The sequence below is a fragment of the Alosa alosa genome, chromosome 1, assembly GCF_017589495.1.
Source record: "Alosa alosa isolate M-15738 ecotype Scorff River chromosome 1, AALO_Geno_1.1, whole genome shotgun sequence".
Classification (NCBI taxonomy): domain Eukaryota; kingdom Metazoa; phylum Chordata; class Actinopteri; order Clupeiformes; family Clupeidae; genus Alosa; species Alosa alosa.
The window spans coordinates 11,950,585-11,970,406 of record NC_063189.1 but is presented as its reverse complement, the minus strand read 5'-3'; the positions used below and the strand labels follow the sequence as shown (position 1 = coordinate 11,970,406).

At 42.6% G+C, this 19,822-nt stretch overlaps 1 protein-coding gene across 2 annotated transcripts in view; it reads right to left on the bottom strand.

Annotated features, from left to right (window-relative positions):
- Window positions 1–19,822, bottom strand: part of pappa2 (pappalysin 2) — a 44,330-nt gene extending 24,508 nt beyond the window's left edge. For both annotated transcript variants that reach the window (XM_048262973.1, XM_048262982.1), the window contains exons 1-6: window positions 17,526–19,822; window positions 14,060–15,119; window positions 5,065–5,213; window positions 864–1,157; window positions 369–561; window positions 1–108 (exon numbers count right to left, since the gene is read on the bottom strand). The exon at window positions 1–108 is cut by the window's left edge and continues 14 nt beyond it. In XM_048262973.1, coding sequence (XP_048118930.1) covers window positions 1–108; window positions 369–561; window positions 864–1,157; window positions 5,065–5,213; window positions 14,060–15,119; window positions 17,526–18,450 — 2,729 coding nt within the window. In that variant the 5' untranslated portion in view covers window positions 18,451–19,822. The remainder of the gene's footprint in view (window positions 109–368; window positions 562–863; window positions 1,158–5,064; window positions 5,214–14,059; window positions 15,120–17,525) is intronic.

Genomic DNA, 19,822 nt, shown 5'->3' with positions numbered 1-19,822 from the left:
GGCGTCCAGTACCCGGAGGTGTCGCATGCATGAGGGGACGAAGCTTCGTGGGCATACTGATGAAGGACCCCATCCTCATCACATCTCTGGCAGTTCACATCACCCTCCCTGAAAAGAGAGGAAGAGAGACAGAGAAAGGGAAAGAAAGAGAGAGACTGGATGTCAGATGTTTTTTGGTTACTTTTGATAGTCTTTTTTTTTACTTTTACTTTTAATTGTCTTTGAGAGAGTCGTTATACAAACAACAAAACACGACACACACACACACACACACACACACACACACACACATACACACACACACAAACACACACACACACACACACACACACACACACACACACACACACACACACACACACACACACCTCTGATAGAGTGGACCACTGATTGGAGACAGCCAGTGGATTGAGACTGAGTCTCCTGTCTGGCCAACCACCATTGGTGCAAGAGGAACTGGGGCGGGTTTTCGGTCCTCAACCCAACTTCGGTAGATTAAATCTACGTAGCAGTGCATCCTCGCCACTTGATTGGGTGTGAAGTGATTGGTGCAGTTATCATCTGCCAAAATAAAAATTAGTATTAGTTGTAGATGTTGACTGAAACATGTAAATAATATATAATGTTTTTGGGATTATATTGTAGATTTGATTTAACCTATCTATTTGTAAGGACAACACAGATTAATCAACATTTCTGTATTATGTGCATGTATCCTGTAGCCAACTGGCTTATTTACAACTGTCGTCGATTGGCAAGATGTTTTGATAAGACACAAGAAGTCTTTTGTCCAGATGTTTTTGAGAGCCATTTAGGTGATAATCATCGCCTATGAAATAGGAATGCTGAGCAATGCTGGTTACCTGTGTAGCTCATGTAGTTGCTGTACGGTGTGTTGTAATAGTGGGTCAAGCCACAGGTGTCATTGACTGGGTCTGGATCGCGGCAAGCCTTGGACTTAGGGGTGGGTGCTGTGTCAGCACACAAGTCGCCCGTCTCCATGGACGCCTCGATCTCTTGGCAGGGGTCATCGCACGACTCCCGCTCGCTGACGCCTTTGAAAACGTGGTAGAGCCCGAAGATGTGGCCCATCTCGTGGATCATGGTGTTATTGTGCCCCACAGTGCCATAGTAAGAGGGGTTTAGAATCATGCCACCTAGAACAGGAGCAATGCATTTCATTACTTCCTTTCATCATTTATTTTCAATGGACTTCCAGGACCTCATTTGCTCTACCAAGTCAAAGCAGAAAAACTTACAAAACTTTATTGAGAGACGTCTATGAAAATCACAGGCAATGTAGAAATATTTCAATGTGTCGGACACAGAAACATTAGACGGTCACATTTCACAGGTGATGTATTAAAGGAACCGTATGTAAGAAATGTATTTCAATTAATCATAAAATGGCCCTGATATGTCACTAGACATTAAGAAATCATGTTCATTTCAAATGTTTATATCACTGACAACAGTAGTCCGGCCAGGATATTGTCATTTAAAAAGTGAAGTTGCAGTCAACTGATGTTGATGTTGTGTTTTGTCATGTCATGTTGTGTTTTGGCCTGATGCGCCACCCTCCACCTATCTATTAATCACAAAGTCAGTAGTGTTTCGCCATCCGGGTTGGCAACCTCGAGTCAGTCGGGAGGGGAAGGGGATACACCGCTCTACAGTAACTTGAAAGTGATTGCAGTCCCATTTTTGGCCACAATCTTACATATGGTTCCTTTAAATCAGTGGTTCTCAACCTTTTTTCAGTGATGTATGTACCCCCTGTGAAATATTTTTTCAGCCAAGTACCCCTTAACCAGCGCACAAGAATTACCGCTACGCTTCAACCACGACTCCATCATTTGAGTTTTGACAGTGATTGACAGGTGATGGCGGGTGGCATGTGACAGGTTGGGTCGAACCATCCTGGTATGGGGGGCACTCTGGGTTTTTAGGAAAATGAAATTGAATAGCCTACTGAAATATAAAATTCATTTTATGAACTTATATTTTCCTAAAATATTTATTAAATAATTGTTTTTAAAGTATTTTTGCATGGATTCTACTTTTTAAATATATGTATATTTTAAAATCTCACGTACCCCCTGGAGTGCCTTCACGTACCCCCATTTGAGAACCACTGCTTTAAATAATACACAACAAATAATAACCAATGATTTTAAGTTGCTGTCACAAGCTTAAGCTGAAAGCTGTTTTAAAGTGTAAAGGATAATTCCGGTATTTAGCACTTTGAGTCCCTTTTCTGGTTTGTTTTGGATGAACTAGAGTGGTGGACACCGAAATTTTGACGATGGGTCCTGTCTCGACTTTCTGACTCGTTTTGAATGGCCTTTGACTGGCTGGCTATGGGCATGCACAAACATGTCCTTAAAACAACCCTTAACGTTCGTTTTCAAAACTGTGCAACTCACCGAGTGGTTGGTGGTGTTGGTTATTAAAAACAAATATATCAGCGCAATGTATGATTTCAATCCGTGTTATTTGCTATTGTGGAGCTATTTTTTCAGATACCTCACAACCGTGTATAAACTTCCGCTCAATATTTGAGTCTGAAGCATGGGCAGTAAAAGAAGGTCTCGCGGGGGAAAGACTACAACCGTAAACAGACCCCCTTTCCGTTTCCGTAGCGCAGTGATATCAAGGAGCAATGAGTCTTCCAACAGAAATCAATGGGATGTTACAAAATGCCAAATAAAACACGACAGAAACTGTATGGAAACATTTGAAAAACACAGCAGGTAAGGAATTGTTTGAATCCCTAAAATCATTTAATGTCTATTTGCATCATTTCTTTGAAGCAATTTATGGAATATGGACGATGTTGCTATTACTCTTTGTTAACTTTAAAAGGGAAACAAAAAAGACGGCTATTTGCTCTCGGACAAAAAACACTGCTTTGGCCGGTCAGAGATTATCTTCTGAGCTATTCCAGAGACGCTTGCTCAAGACACAAGCTTTCATCGGCCACTGATAGGATGGCTGGGTAGTGTGGAAAAAAACAAGTCTGGGAAGAAAACACCCATCCTCCTTTGAAATTCCCTCTCTGAAATAGCAGGCCGGCCAGAAAAATGAGAGACTGCCTTGCCAAGCATGCCTGTTAGACGCAGACCATTTGCCACCCTACTTCCAGCTCAACACTCCATTACTGTGATCAGATTTCATTTAAATTGCTCAGGGCATTAACTTGAATTTGTCCCTAGACATGAAACATCGAGGCACTTTCACAAATAATCTGGTGATTTATCTGGAATCAAAGTAGAGCACTGTTTTGCCAAAGCCCACACCATAAACTGTATCCTGCCAATTTATGGGAAACTAATCTCTCCATTTAACCTTCATGTAGGTCCACTGAACATTTGTGGGCAGAAAGAATGTTGCAATGATGTCTGCAGAGGTTTGTCTCTGACATGACAGTATATCAAATGTATTTATTTTAAAACCAACAATAAAAATAACAGCATCTACTCTTGTTTATTCCTGCATTAACAAAACTTAATAAGACAGTATCCCATTCCTGTGTGCAGATGTCTTTCTTTCTCTCCCTGTTCCAGATTACTGATGATGAGCTGGAGAAGACAGCTCTGTGGAAGTGTGCAGCCATCCTTAAGGATCAGTGTGTTGATGTAGTGTTGTTCTGTGGAAGAAGACAGGGCCATCTGTGCAGGAATGCAGGCAGTCCCCAGGGCTCTGGATGAATGTGCCGGGAGATACACACAAGCTCCAGGGGCAGCACCAGATAGCTCTCTGACTTTAAAATGCAGACATTCCCTCCATCTCACTCTCTGTATCTCTCTCTCTCTCTTTCACACACACACACACACACACACACACACACGCGCATGCACACACACACACGCACATGAACACGCACACACACACACACACACACACACACACACACACACACACACACACACACACACACACACACAAACACACATACACACACACACACACACACACACACACACATGCGCATTCATATTCTCTGTCTTTCCCTCTCTCATTCATATTTTCTCTATCCCCACACATTTCTGCATGTCTCGGTCTTCTCTCTCTCTCTCTCTCACACACACACAATCACATTATGGAGGTGAGCAAATTGCCCATGTTCAAATCAGCAGTCTTTTATATTTGAAACTCCTAATTGAAAGCCAGTCCTTGTTATGTAGGCTTAACCAATGAACAACTTGCTGAATCAGTAAAAGTTTTGCACAGGAAACAAATCTCCGTTTTAAAAAAGGAGATTGGCCCATGCACGTCTATTCTTTCTTTAATGAGCTCTACAACACAGCAATAATGAAGACAATAAAATCGTCTGGCAGGTGAGAGTAGATGGCAACAGCGCTTCACCCACTCTGTTTTTGTTTGGTTGTTGTGGGGGGTTCTTTCATTCTTTCACCCATTCTTTTACACTGGAAAGCCTTAATGATCCGGAGGGAATCTACAGGGAAATCTATGCGTGCCGCAAGTGTTTACGCTTATATCCAAGATTACAGCTCATTAATCCCATAACAGAAAACACAGGAAAAAAGGAGTGAGTAAGGAGAACGAGAGAAGAAGGGGGTCGTGAGAGGCCGACAGAGAGCTATTTTAGTGCCCATTTATGATTCACAAAGTGGATGCTGGGGCAGGCCGGGTCAGGGAGGCCCATGATCTGATCCCCATCCCAGCAACAGCTCCATACAGTTAAATACGCAGCAAATATCCAATTCTTTATCGGTGTTTGACGTCACTAAGAACTCCCAAAGTGCATGTTTTTCTCTGTCTTTTAGAATAAAAATGATCCTTCATACAGCGGAGAAGGGTGTAAATAGATACGGAGTGTTTCAAATTTACCAGCAAAGCAGGCTATGCACACCAAAAGCATTGTGTAAAACATCATGCTCACCATGTGGCTTCCTCAGTAGACTACTTCATCTATTCCTCTGCCACTTTACATAACAACTTACACATATCCTGAATATTTTCCATCCAACAAGATGCTTTTACATGACATTGTAACTTATTTGAATTAATTTCCCTTGGATAGAGATACCAGCGTCTTACCCTGATGGGTGAGGGCCTCCTTCGCCCAGGGCCAGGTGGCTGCGCCGGCCAGCTCCTCGCGGGCTGAGTTGTTGGCAAAGAAGACATTGAGTGTCTTGGAGCTGTTCAGATGAAGCAGGTCTCTCAGCTCTCTGACACTCAGGTAAGTCCTGCAGTGGAAACATATTTAGTTCAACACAAACAACCTGCCATGGAAAAACAGAGGACTCTGTTTTTTTGGGGTGGGGGTGGGGGAGGTGGAGGGTGCACAACCAATGCCTCTATGCTGAGTGAGCTTTTGCTTGTCATATAAATTCTGTTGAGCCTGAGTTATGTTTCAGGTGCCACATGGCAACTGTCAACATGGCAAAATCATCCCCACGTATCCGCCTGATATGCCTGAATGGCAACATGTCAAACTGTCTGGGAAAGCCTGTAAATCTAAATGTATGTTGTATGTTGTTATTTTCTCATCAAGCCTGTGAAGGTATCATTTACAATATCAAAAAAGTTAAAAAACTATACATGAAAACATCTCTCTTAACGTTCTCTCCTGCTGCAGTGTATGTTAACTATGTTGGTAGTATCCACCGAAAGCTGCAGGAGGATGACCATTCCATCTGATCATGTCTGTCTGGTTAGTTACTTCTCTCACATAAGTAGTTCGGATTTAATGACTACCAAGGAAGCAATGTAGTATTTAAAGAGTGAATAAATTCAAGACTTCTTTTATATTTTCTTTTTCAGCAGTTATCAGTAACAATATTTATTTATTTTTTTACATTTTATCACAGAATGGAGAAAAGATTACCAGATTGTCATTTGCTTTGATGCATTTTCCAAGGATAGACTCAGCCACTACAATGATTGTAAGTCACAACTGATTGAACACACCCATTTATTCCAGAAAATCTATCATTATACAGATGGTCAGCATATGAACGTTTGATCACTTTTGGCAAATAACTGTGAACAAGACTGTGAACAAGACTTTGTCAAAAAACATGGACTCTGTCTATCTAAAACCAAGAACAACTGTTGCAACTTTACACAGAACTAAACATTTGATCCCTCTGAAGAGCAAACCAGCACGCGGTAGCCTGTGAAAAACCATTACAGAATAATTGTAAATTGGTACCAAGAAAAGTTGGCCTACAAAAACAAATTGAAGAAGCTTTTTAAAAGTCATGAAATAAATGCATCAGAAACCACACTGGGGCAATGGGTTTGGCAGAAGTGTAACTGTTTCCAGCACCTTCAGAACATGACTGTGGTGGATACAAACAAATGCAATCCCACATAGCATATCAAAAGCCATCAACTTACTGATGAGATCAACATGATGTTTTTCTTATAAAAGAGTAAAGAAAAAAATATGAGAAATCTACCGGTATACGCCGAGAGGAAAAAACTGCAAAGAAACCCTCACCATAAGTCAATTTGAGGAATTTAGTCTTACTCACATAATTCTTAAGGTGCATAATTTCTTGAATTGGTGGTGGTACATGAACCACAGTCTTGCCACCCCTCCCCTCCACTCCCTGGCACCCAACAGTGATAAACTGCCATGGAGAAGCTTTGATGTGTGAAGTTAACTTGTTTTCTTACTAGGACGTGTCAGAAGCCATTTTTCTCTCTTGCTTCCACACTGTAAAACCTTTGCACCACCTATCACTGTCCTGTTCGTTTGGAGAGGTCTGCATCTTAATGCCCCCTGTTTTTGAAGCACGCCAAAGGGTCTAGCCCATTAGGGGAACCACCTACTGTTTCTTGGATGACGTCCATTAAGTCTTGACCAAAGTGTAGCCTTTTTTCATTCTGTTGTTTATGCAATAAGGGGGAAGTTGAGACAATTTGCTCACACATTCCAATTCCTCTCACTTTTATACAAAAGGTTAAGAAATTTAGGGGAGGCATATCACATTTTGTAAACATTTTGAGGTGTAATTTAAAGTAATTTGTCTTTCAATTTATCGTTTTCAATGGGCACTGTTCATATCTACATTTATGGCCCATGCAATGTTTTATGGCTACGAAATACTGCCATAATGTGGCAAACTCATTAAATGTTGCTATTTCAACATGAAAATGCCATTGCAAAAGCAATTCATATTCCAATGTCTAACTTCATTGACCACTTAAAGGTACACTATGCAAGATTTTTACCTTAAATAATAAAATAGTATAATATAACAGCTTCAAAGTCATTTCGATGGTAAACAAAATCGTAGTAGAGTGAATAATCCTGAAAGCAAAGCAGCAGGGGGCCGCCACTAGCAGAACCAGCAATTCAACTGTGGAAGCTGGCGGCCCGACAAATCTCGCAAGAATGTTGAAACATGACCTTGTCAGTAATTTAGCTCTTTGGAGATACTTTTTGTCTGTTTTTAATCCTTCAACTCCATAACAACAAAAGCATTTTCATTGTTTACAGGGGGGATTAGTCAGGAGAAGTTTGCTATTTAGCACAGCAGAATAAAATATAAATATATACTCTAGAGGGAGCTCTACAGTCGCCAAAAATACCTAGTATTTTAGTCTGTAGATAAGTAGTGATTGGCTAACTATACCTCTAAACATTGAAAAGAAAATATTTTATACAGTTTCTTCCATGATTCCATAAGGAAACCCATACACAGTTACGGAACTCTTATGGAATACTTTTCATTCATTCATGAGCTAAAAAACAACACATTTCAGACCTTACATGTAACTCTGTTTTTCTTTTTGGCTCTGAGAGATTAAAATGAAGGTCAAGATGCCAACACAAATAATATTTCCACTGTCCACTATTTTTGAAGAAATAATGTTCAACCTGAAGTCTTACATAAACAAATGCCCGCGCCTTGCAGGAACATTAGTGGTTTACTAATAACTGAGAACTGTTTGTCAAGTCTGACAGACCCCTTCAAACACGTTTCCAATTCAGCTCAACCAGAACAAATTTCAGGACAAGCAGATGAATTACATCATGAATAAAAATCACATGCTGTCTTTTTTCTGCACTGAAACATCTTAAGGAATAATGTTTTGCCAATCTGTTTCACTGTGCCCTGATTCAAACGGTCAATTGAGAATAAATAACAACCTACCTACACACAAACTTAGATTAGCAAAACACCTGGTTGTCATATTCAATAACTTCTCAAAATAGGAAACACCTGACTTTAAAATAATAATAGATCAAAAAGGGTATCAGGAAACTATAGATATGGACTGGATATCACTGTGTGATCAATCATTTGTTATCAGTCTGCTCAATAAGTTCAGGGAACATCCCAACATGTTTTTCTGAAAACATGTAAATAACGAGACACCAAACCCCCTTCCCATGGCAATGAAGATTGTAATTTATCAATAACATATAATTGTGGTTGCACTCCTCGCCAGTGAAACAAATGCACGGACAGAGAACAGCAGATTTCTCAGCTACAGAACCCATCAGAGAACAGCATATTTTTCAGCTACAGAACCCATAAGTAGCAAGGCAAAGAACTGACTCTGGCCCACGCCTGGGCCTGATACATTCCACTCCGCACACGCACACTGGGTCTTCACTGCTCAGTGTCATACCATGACACTGTGCCAACATCATACAGAGCATGTTGAACGGGCCATATCAGCTGTTCTATGTCATTTAAACCTTAACCAAAAGCGCTGTCTGACACTTTGACTTCAGTTGGAGCTTTCTTCTTGTTTCTCCATGTTTTTTTTTTCCATGGCCAAAACTCTCCATATACATGGTGATTCTCTGTGCACCATTTCTCTCTGCTTGAGCTACAAATTTGTGTAGTGACAGCCACTGGCAGGGGGCTGTGTTGCACTGGCCGGCAGAACATACCTGGACTATAACTCACACCAAAAAATACTGAAATCCCAGACCTCGACATAAAAAGCACGCAATACAATTGCCATCAAAATGTCATCCCAGCATTAATTCTCTTCGGTCGCTGGACTGCTTTTCACCCATCCAGCCTTCACAGGAAAGACCTCTTTAAAGCGCCACACTCAGGGGACTGGTGCGAATCTTCCCAGAGCTACATTAACAGGAGGGATATCTGTTTGTTAACTAAGTGGCAATGTCAACAGGTGCCGGATCGGACAGGGCCCAGATGTGGGCCAGGTCTGCGACTGTCAACGGTGGGTGTCCGAGCTGCTGGGCTGCCGTTGCTGAGAATGGTCAGGTTTAACCTCTTGCACTTCAATGTTTCGGACCACCAACGCTTAACTATCCCTTCAAAAGCATGTGAGCTATATGTCTGAGCACATGGTAAAAACATGCAGTCCCCACGGAACCCTTTCATGGCCACACATGCTTACACAGACTTAAACACACACACTGAGCCCCCCCCCACACACACACTAACACACACACACAGACACACACACTAACACACACACACACACACACTAACACACACACACACACACACACTAAAACATGAATGCACACAAGCACACGAACACGCATGCACATGCATGCACACCTGCAGACAGAAGAGCGCGAACCGTGCAAACCTGAGGTTTGGCCACGGGTCTTCTGTTGTCCTCTTTAAAGACCTCACAGTGAAAAACAACCGAAAGCAAACTCTCAACTGTTTTTCAGACAGCCATCCAAATATATCATCAGGGCCCCATTAGTCTCCGCGGGAATACCTCAGGAACAGATAGAGGACTTCAAAGGTATGATACCTCTCCCGAAGTCCTCGCCCGGTCATAAAACCATACACCTGGTGGAGGGGGGAAGCCGCAGTGGCAGAGGGGAGCTGGCACTGCAACCTCGCGGTCTACGTGCGGAGAGCCCGGCCATGGTGATTTACGGCGCCGCTGTCAATTCAGCTATGAGGGAGCTGGCTTCATGTTATGAGTCGAGTACCTGTGGCAGCAGTGACTGTGAAAGTGGGTAGGCTATAAAGCCGACACACTGCGAAGCACTATACGTACAATGGCTGTCCGTTTCAAGTTGTCTGCGACAGGAGAGCGTTGACAGAAAAATAAAATGGGATAAAGTGGTTCCTTGAAGCAGGTATACGTTTTGAGTTTTTGAGTGGTTGTATACTAATCTCTCACAAATAACTACATTAAGAGGGTTTTTCAACACAGAAATTCAAAGTCTAAACAAATTCTAGGCATAATTTATTTGCATCATAGTTGAAAAATAAATAAGAGGAAAATGGCCTGAATGTGGGTCATTTTCTATCATTGAGCTCTTTTTATAAACTGTACTGACAGAAATCACTGCATTTGTGTGACATTTCTCTTGATGCATGTCACATCTGTGAAATATATTGAAGTGCAATAAAGCTTTTTTTCTCTTTTTTTGCATAGACAACAGCTTATGCATTCCTACCTACATATGCACAACTGAAAAAGAAAGACATCATGGCACGACATCACAAAGTCGAACCGGGAGCCAAATAAGTTTGCCTGTCACAATGAATAGAGCTGAGCCTTCTGGTTTTGTTGTTTAGCCACTTAAAGTGTATACTTTGGCCACTCTGTCTCCCAGCTTTGCATGCTTTGAAAAAAAAAAAAAAACTGTTCCAGAATTTCATCTCATACATCATGCATGTTGCGTAATGCAGTGTTCTCACAAACTGTATCACTTCTTGTTCCTTATTTCCATATTAGTCGGTGGTTCATTAAGCTGTAGAGTAGTACTATTAGAGCACACTTTGTTTCCTATCAACAGTTAAACACATTTACAGTTCAGCTCTGGCCGAGAACAGGGCAGGGCTCTCATTGGAGTTTATTCCTTGCGGCTTGCGGTTTTAATGTGTTTAATAGCCAGATTCAACCATTTATTAATGTGGAAATAAAACTGGAAACAGACAGACATAGTGAGACAAAGTTGCTTCATGAGGATTTCCAACAAAGGGACTAAATAAGGGTGGTCCAAAAGTGTTTAGAATCATAGTTAGCATTAAGATAATTTTAAACTGATTTTAAAATTCAAAACTGACATTTGGAGTGTTCATACCCACATTCAGCATATCAGAATTAGTTGTGAGTGTGTGTTCTGTTATATTTGGCAGATAATGAAATAACACACACACACACACACACACACTGAACCACATATGTGCATGTGCAATCACACACACACACACACAGACACACACACACACACACACACACACACACACACACACACACACACACACACACACACACACACACACACACACACACACACACACACTTTGGTGATGATGATATACTGTCATGTGCGTTTCAAGTGATATGTCATCACAAAGCACACCTCAGAGCATGGCATGGTATGTCAGAACAGATGGCATGGTATTCCACCTGCTAGAAAGATAATTTGCACTTTTCTGATGTTTGCATATTCATTTGTGGGAAGGTCTTGGGAAAAGTAGGAGGTCTGTACAATATTGATATTACAGTTTTTTTCAGTCGCTAACAAGCGTTTGTCTAACCAGTTGTCACATTTTCAAAACTCTAAACACAATTAGCACAGCATCGGTCTTTTGTGGCCATACCATTCACACATTTCATGTCGTTTCACACAATACGCTGTCAGTGAACACATTTCCACAATGCTTATATTTTCTTAACAAACAAAGCTATACCTCCCAACAAAATTATGGATTGTTTCTGCAGTATTTACAAATGTTAACACACAACATCCCACAGTAGCAAAAACAATATTCCAAACCTTAGATACAATATTCCAAACCTTAGATACACTTAGATGCTTCTGCTACCAAGCGGTTTTATCCCATCACCTTGGATACTGTAATATCAGATGTGATGTTTATGAAAACATGTGGCCTGGCTGTGAAGAGTGCAGAGATTAGATACAATAATTTTGTGCTTTTTAACCCCCCCCCCCCTCCCCTTTTATCTGGGCTTTTTGCTGTTGTATTTTTGTTCAGAATGCTCTTGTGTGTTTCATGGATATTTTGTTCACTGTAAGCAAGACTGTAAACTTTTTCTGTTCTATCATACTGTAAACAGTATTTCTACTGAACCTCCTGTAGTAAACAGTAAAGGAAAAAAACTGATTTGCTTTTTACTGGAATGCTTTTGAATGTGAACATTACATGTGGACATACAGTTCCCAACCAAGAAATTTAGTGTAAAAATGGTGGATTGCATGTTTTGCATAAATACCACTGAAACATAAAAGTATATGCAGTTTTTGTAATGTCAACAATAGCCACTATTTTGAAACCTGGTGTACTTTGATTGACTGCATGTACCTTGTGAAGTAAAAACAAGTGTTATTCTTTGACAGAATCATTTCATTTTGAGTCAGATTTCCAGTGTTTTAGTAAAGTTAGTGTGTGCAGAGAAAGATGTGTTAGTATATATGTAACAAAATGTGTTTTCGAGAAGAATATTATCCATTTGGCCAATTGTGTTTTGAAGGTGTGAGTCTGTGTTAAGAGTTTAGAAAAAGTATCTGAATATATATATATATTCTGTATGTGTATATATTATATATACAAATAATTTTATATGTAAATGATATATAATATAATATATATCATTTTATATGTATGAAAACTGTGCAGGACAGCGCACATCTATCTTGTGTTGAAAATCTACCTTAAGAAGGTAGCCTGGGTGCCAGCCGAACTTAGTCCCGCCCACAACATTTGAGGTTGGAAGTTCGGTCTGGCATTGCTCCGTTGTGGAGCAACTATGCTCACCCTAGATCTGGCGGACCAATCAAATGGGGCTTTACGATGATGAACAGGTGAGCAACAGCGCCTCATCTATCACGTCATCTGAACACGCTTAGATTAGGCCTATGTTTGCAACAAAAATGCTGTGGCTAGAAGGAGAGGAAGAAGGAGAAGGTTTGTATCACTGAAAACAATTTTTTCTGAAAACTTTGGCCAAAGTTGAGATGTGGGAAAACTCATGGTTTCACTTTCATAAAGGGAAAACAGCAGCGTGTTGTATTGTGACATGTTGTTTCCTCGTTCGTTTGAAATCTCTGATTGACCACCTGTTCGAGGGATTTGTGACAGCCTTTCCGAGCTGTTTATAACATGTTTGTAGCATATCAGTGTTCAACAGAATTATTTATAAAAAAGGAGGGGATATAGGCTATCAGTTTTTTACTAATAGCCTACCCTACTACGTATATCTTAGATTTCGCTAATGAGTGTTTAGGAGATATTAACGGCACAATAACTTTTACAAAAGACCAGAAAACAATGTTAAGGCATTTGTGGAGAAGAAGGATGGTTCGTGTGTTCTTCCTACACCTCACGGTAAGCTATTTCGTTGCTCTGATTGGTTAGGTCTATCCAATTGAGTGCAGAGGCATTCCCCCCCTGTATCGGTTGAAACACGCCCCATAATAACATCCCAATGGAGCAGTATCAGACTCATATTCTGGCTACATCAGGCTATTAAGAAGGTACTTATTTGTACCTATTCGATTCATATTCAATAACTTCTGATTCTAAACACATGGCAGAATAATAGATCAAAAGATTTGTAGTCCAACCAAGTATTAGTTCTACCTGTGCACTTTTGATCTCACTAATGAACTGATCTACCTGGCTGAGTTCAGCTAAGAATCAGCTGATTTAGTGAATGGTTGGAACAAAAATATGCTATATGAATCTTACTTTCATAAACCAGACTTTAACACCTATGCCAGAGTGTACCACAGTACTCCATGTCTTTCCCAGGAAATTTGAGGGAAATGAAATGAAATCATTTATCATGTATCAATTACAAATAACTTACCATACTGATGAGATGTAATTTAGGAACAATGGCTGACAAATAATGAACAAAACATTAACTAATAGCTTACAAATGCTTATCAAATGCTTCATAGTGTGTAGTTCTTATAAAGTGTTTGGGGGAAATGGTGTCACACAGTACTCTGAAAGTGAATTAATCTAAATACGGTGTCATTGTATGTGCTAATGTCATGTAATAGGAGAGATGGTGGGGCTGTGTTCGGAGACAAGGCATCTATGATAACTTGACCATTATCATTTGGGGGAAGCAAAACAATCCTCACCTGTACGAAGACTCAGGGTCAAAACAGGTCTTGGCCACATCAGTGATGTCTGGGTCACAGCAGTCTCCGTCATCGTACTCATTGTCCACGTTGTTGCACTCCATGTTGCACTCTCCATCCCGCCGCCTCCAGGGGTAGCAGGGCCGCTGGTGCAGACAGTCGCCGCCGTCGTGGCCGGTCAGTCGGTGGTCACACTCAGGGTCACAGTGCTTGTTCCCGATCTTGGCGTTGAGACAGCTGCCCAGGATAAAGCGCTGGCGCAGGGAGGAGTTGTGCACGGTGTGCACGCTGAGCTCCAGGGTCAGGTTGTAAGGCCGGAACGCCGCAGCCAGGGCCCGGTGCTGCCGTTGGATCTGGATGGCAGAAACGGTAGGGTGGCTGCCATCGTCATCACACACGTTGACCACGCGGTAACGGATGTGCTTCTCCGCGCGAAGCTGCCAGTGCTCGCCGTAGCTTAGGATGACATCCTTGTTGTCGCAGATGGTCAGGCCGCACGGCGGGGGCAGGAAGGCCGAGACGAGCTTGTGCTCGGGATGGGGCGTGGCCAGCACAGCCGGATAGTGCCCGTCCTTGTAGGGTAGCCACCACTGATCAGCGCGAGCAAAGTCCTCCCAGGTGGCAAGCAGTGGGCTCTGCCTCTCCTTCTGGCTGTGCCCGGCGAGCAGCGTCTCATGGGCGCGCGGGTGACCCCACAGGCGCACGCCACCCACGTGCCCCCGGAAACTGTGCCTGGAGTCCGCCTGGTCCCCACCCAGGAAGAACATTCGACAGGTTCTCATGAAGGGGCTGTACAGAGCGCCGGTCTGATGGCTGCTCTCCCCTACCTTCGCCCCGTCCACATACAGGGCCATCCTGTTGCCGTCGTAGGTGGCCAACAAATGAGTCCAGATGTTCGGACGATAGTGCTGGTGGCCTCTGATAGTGGTGGCTCTGGGGTTGCGGTCCGTCCGGAGGGAAAAGAAATACCTGCCATCTTTTCTCCCACCTGGCTCAGATGTCTGAATACCAACTGACCACCCTTTCTCATTCAGAGGGTGAGAACAGTTGTCAAACACTCCTAAAAAGGAAGCAAAACATCTTTCTCAAGAGGAAGGAATAAATCACTAAAATTGAAAGCCATTGAATGGTGAACGTTTTGTAATTGGAATTCAATTACCCAAAGAGTTTAGGAGTTTGAGCTATTCCCATTAAACAAAGCCACCAATATTCCCAGCTGCTTTTCAAAAAGGGCGGTCACATCTGGCTGCCAGATGTTTCGAGGCAGGACAGAGAAAGGTCAGGGAACCCCTTCACCCTCCCCACGTGAACATGCACGCACACCCACACACAAACACAGACACATGAGCACACAACACTCACACACACACACAGACGCACACACAGAGATGCACACACAGAGACACACACAAATTCAGTCACAACACATTGGCTTGCCTTCCTTCATCTCTATCTCTCGTGGGAGAGTAGTGGGTACTGTTCAGCAAACTATTCTGGTGGTTTGGCATCAAAGTGTTGTCCTTCTGTCAAAAGAACTGGACGGCGGTCTGTACAGAGTCTGTACTGTAATAACATGGTCATAAAGTGCTTAGAGAACAAACATTCATGAACACACAGTCACTGAGGATAATCATAGTTATACAAGTTGACAAAAGCCAAAAGCTTAAAGTAAATAGTGATTGAAACGGGAGGAAACTGATCATAATGTTTAACAGCAAATCCATTATGCTTTGAAGTGGTTTCAAAACAATAGACTGAATTTCCTTTTGGGGTGGGTTGTGGCACAGGTGTACATATTTATGGAATGTGATGTAACTTTTTGATTCACAAAAGATTTAGGTTTTTCAAAACTGTGAACTGTCATGCTTCTGGCTTGATTATTTCCAGTAAACCCTTTGATCTGATCATAAAAACTGCCTATCTTGGCTACAAATCTGTAACTATTCAGTATTAGTTTCTACATCTGCAAAAAGTCATCAAATTCGGTCTGATGACTGGCGGCCATTTAAGGATATCCTTCTTTGAGCCAGATTTTAACTAAATCAATACATCACAGTATTGGTCTAAGTGAAATTGTACTAAAAGATGAAACACATGAAAGCGTCTCAACTGCAGCACATTTTCTAAAACATCCATAACAAAACACTCTCGAGGTCACCATCAACATCCTGACTGACAGGATATGTACACACCCAAAGGCCCACTACATTTGTCTTGTGCAATCAACCAGGATGATCAGGAAGAGTGCCACACATTAATAGTGCCTTCTACATGGCAATCAGAAATGTATGGAGGGTCTCTGAGGTAAGTATGCCAGAATCTATCCCAGCTGCCAAACAAATGTGATTTCTCGGAGAACATCCATTGTAACACATGCGTTTTTTGCCATCTCCGACATGGGAATCAAAGCTACCAACCCCTTTAGAAAGTTGGTCATCCTCTGCCCTAGAAAAAGGTCTCCAGGAGACACTTCCACAAATAATATATTCCATATTTACATCTCCCCACCCAGTGCAATCATGTATCTGCAGAGCACACAGGGGATTTGATGCTTGAGTGACCCTTCACCACAACGACTAATGGGGAGCCCAAAACAAGAACAAACAGCATGTGCACATGCTGCGCGGAACATGGATCCAAACATGGATTCAGTGCGTTGCCTTCCACGCCCCTACACCCCCCTCCTCATCACCACATGCTGCCTCTGAGGCCTGCATGTACGCTCATTCCACCCCAGCAGATTTCACCTACGTGTTTCCCCCCCGACATCAAAGCACGCCGCCTCCCTCACTCCGCCTGATCTCACGGACTACTGTCAAAGAGGGCAAGACTCAGCAGCATGTGAAAGGAAAAACACACGCGCACGCACACACACACACACACACACACACACACACACACACACACACACACACAGACACCAGCAGCACACATATTCAAACCCATTCAACATAAATCAAGGGCATGGGCCAGACACTCACAGCAACTACCTGTCAACATGACTGCAGTGCTCCGATCACACACACCCATGAATCAAGCCCCCGAGTTGCCTAGGAGGAGGCCTGGTAAATAAGCACTGTTGGGAGGACACAGACGGCAGACACGCTGGCCAGATGGTGACCACTTGTTCCTGTCCCTGCTTCCCTGTCTTGGACCACTGATCATTTGCACCTCATTGGGCTCTGATTTCTAAACTACTTTCATCCTCCGATCCTGGTATCCTTCCCCTCGGTTCTGATGAGCAACAAACTGTGAAATTACCAAATGACTGTGTATTGACAACTAACTTTAATTTTTTGATCATGATGAATAGCAGATACCTAGTTTTGACTGCAGTTATTGCTATTAAACACAAAGTTGTTAAATTAACTACAGATAGTGATAGATCTATTTTTAGTCATCCCTCAGACTACCACTGCACCAAATGCAAAAAAACACACACACTTGCTTAGTCATTGACACTCACCTGCAATGATGGCTGGGCTGTTCTGCCCTCCTTCTGGCTTAACCCAGAGCTCGATGCTGAACCTTTTGCGGGGAAGCTCAATGCCAGCCGCTGGATTGATCTTCAGCTGCTCTTTTCTTCCACCAAAGTACAGCATGGTCATCCACTGAGGTGGGATCTCCCGAGCACTCCGGCCCCATGGCTCATTCACTGGGCTGGACTGCCCCTCCTGCTCCCCAGAGTAGTCCTCGCTCTCAGCTGAGTAGTCGCTGGAGTGGTCACTGTGCACATCCTGGGCGAAGCCCATCTTTTGGTCGAAAATGTCCAGGAGTCCGACATGTGGTTGGACAGGGCTGCGCCTGTGCCTTTGTGGTGGTGGAGAGGGGCTGTCAGTCATGCGCCTCTGCCTGCCCCTCAGAGCAAACTTCTCAGGAGAGTGCTGCTGGTGTTTGTCTGATAACTGTGCCCTGTAGGAATTCATGGGACTGGGGCTTCTCATGTCAGAACTTTGGGGAGAGGAGGTCGAAACTCTCTGTGTCTCTGAGATTGTATCCAATCTGTCTATCCGCAATGATCCCACTTGGTTCTCTTTGAACCCCTCTCCACGGGCATCCCAAACGTTGTTTAATTTCCCTGCACTAATGCTGCTATCGGGAGTGCAAGCACCTGCGCAAGACTGTCCAGTTCGAGTTGCCTCATGATATATGTCTTTCAGTCGTGTGCGTCTCCCAGGTAAAGCCGTTGGGTGGTAGTATTGGGCCGGTGCTCGAGCCAGCCTTTTGCGGCTGACTGAACCGCACTGTTCACTTGCTATGGCAGCGTGTTCCCTGTCTGCTCTCTGAGCAAGAATCTGTTTGTACTTTTGAATATGATCTGATTGAGCGGATTTTAGCAGCCATGAATGAACTACAACAAAAATAATAACCAGTAGTCTGACGAACATCATTTCAATTTCTATGAAGAGTTAAATATGATAACAAATTAAGTTATGAGCTCAGGTTTTCAGGAATGAGAGAGGGAGAGAAAGAGAGAGCAGCACAAACAAGCAGCCCAGTGCGAGTTAATTGAGCAGATCACACTCATGCATTACGTCGATACTGGCCACTTATTACTCCAAATATGTAACATAAAAATCCGTATGTATCTGGAAAAAACAAAGTTTAAACTTAAACGTAAGAAGCCAATTTGCTGTCTTGAGGGATTCAGCTCCATAAATCTGTTTTGACACGTGAGAATAAAGCAGCTTTGAGCGCCTAACACGCCGGTTTACCAGACAGTAGGCAAAGAAGAAAATCAGTGCAATATAGGCTAGTGAGTTAAGGGGGAACAAGTCTCAGGGAACCACCTTGACGTCTTGCTTCTGATCAACAACTTAGTATCCTTGGGGACATAAAGTGTGGTTTAGTAGGCTAATTCAGGACGTCCCCTCCTCTCTTAAGCTACTGGATTTTCACTTGTAAGTCCCAGTGAATTGAGAACAGTCTGCAAAGGTGGGTCACTATCGACTCATCATTGTAGTATTCACTCCTGCATCTCTAATACTGCTTTGCATACCTATGAGTCAAACTAATCTATAACATGGCAGTTCAAGGAATTCGAACGCTGAGCGTTTTGCGAATCTGGCCAATGTAGCCAACAAACGTTATCCTATTCACTGTAAAATAAGAATTACGCACGTATTTGCTACAAATTGACATAGTCTATGTGTAAACATAACCCATTTTACTGTTATGTTCCATTCTGAAATGTAATAGATATATTGATTAATCAGCGAGAAACATTTCCCGTGTCTCACAGCTGAGATTATTTGAGGTCTTGCTCAGTCGAGCGCACTTTGCTTCTCTCCCACAATTAAAGTATGGAACCGCCTTGATGTGGCAACCTATAAATGAAAGTCTACATTCTACGTGTATGTTTGGGCTAAATTGTTATCAAGCAAGCTAGGTGAAAGATTCAGGTGGGTAATTAGCCTAAAGTCTGTCAAAGGAAGAAGTCCTGCCGTATCAGCACCAGTGCCCACTGCCAAATATCAAAGCAATGCTGAGGAATCTGATCTTAAAATAAGAAGTAGCCAACCTGAAAGGACTGACAGACGAATAATTATTCTACGTAATTCAGGTAGCATCCAAAATATAGAGCTGTGTCCGTGAAAAAAGTGTTTTTCAAATCACCTTCAAGTGTGCGTAAACTCCTCTTGCATGTTCATGTCTCTGAGCTCCCATTCTTGCCCACGCCGTTGTGCTGCAAAGTCCTGCTGCGCTTTAGATTTTTTGAAGATCAAACTAACGCGCTAAACGTTTTATCTGTTTCCTCTCGAC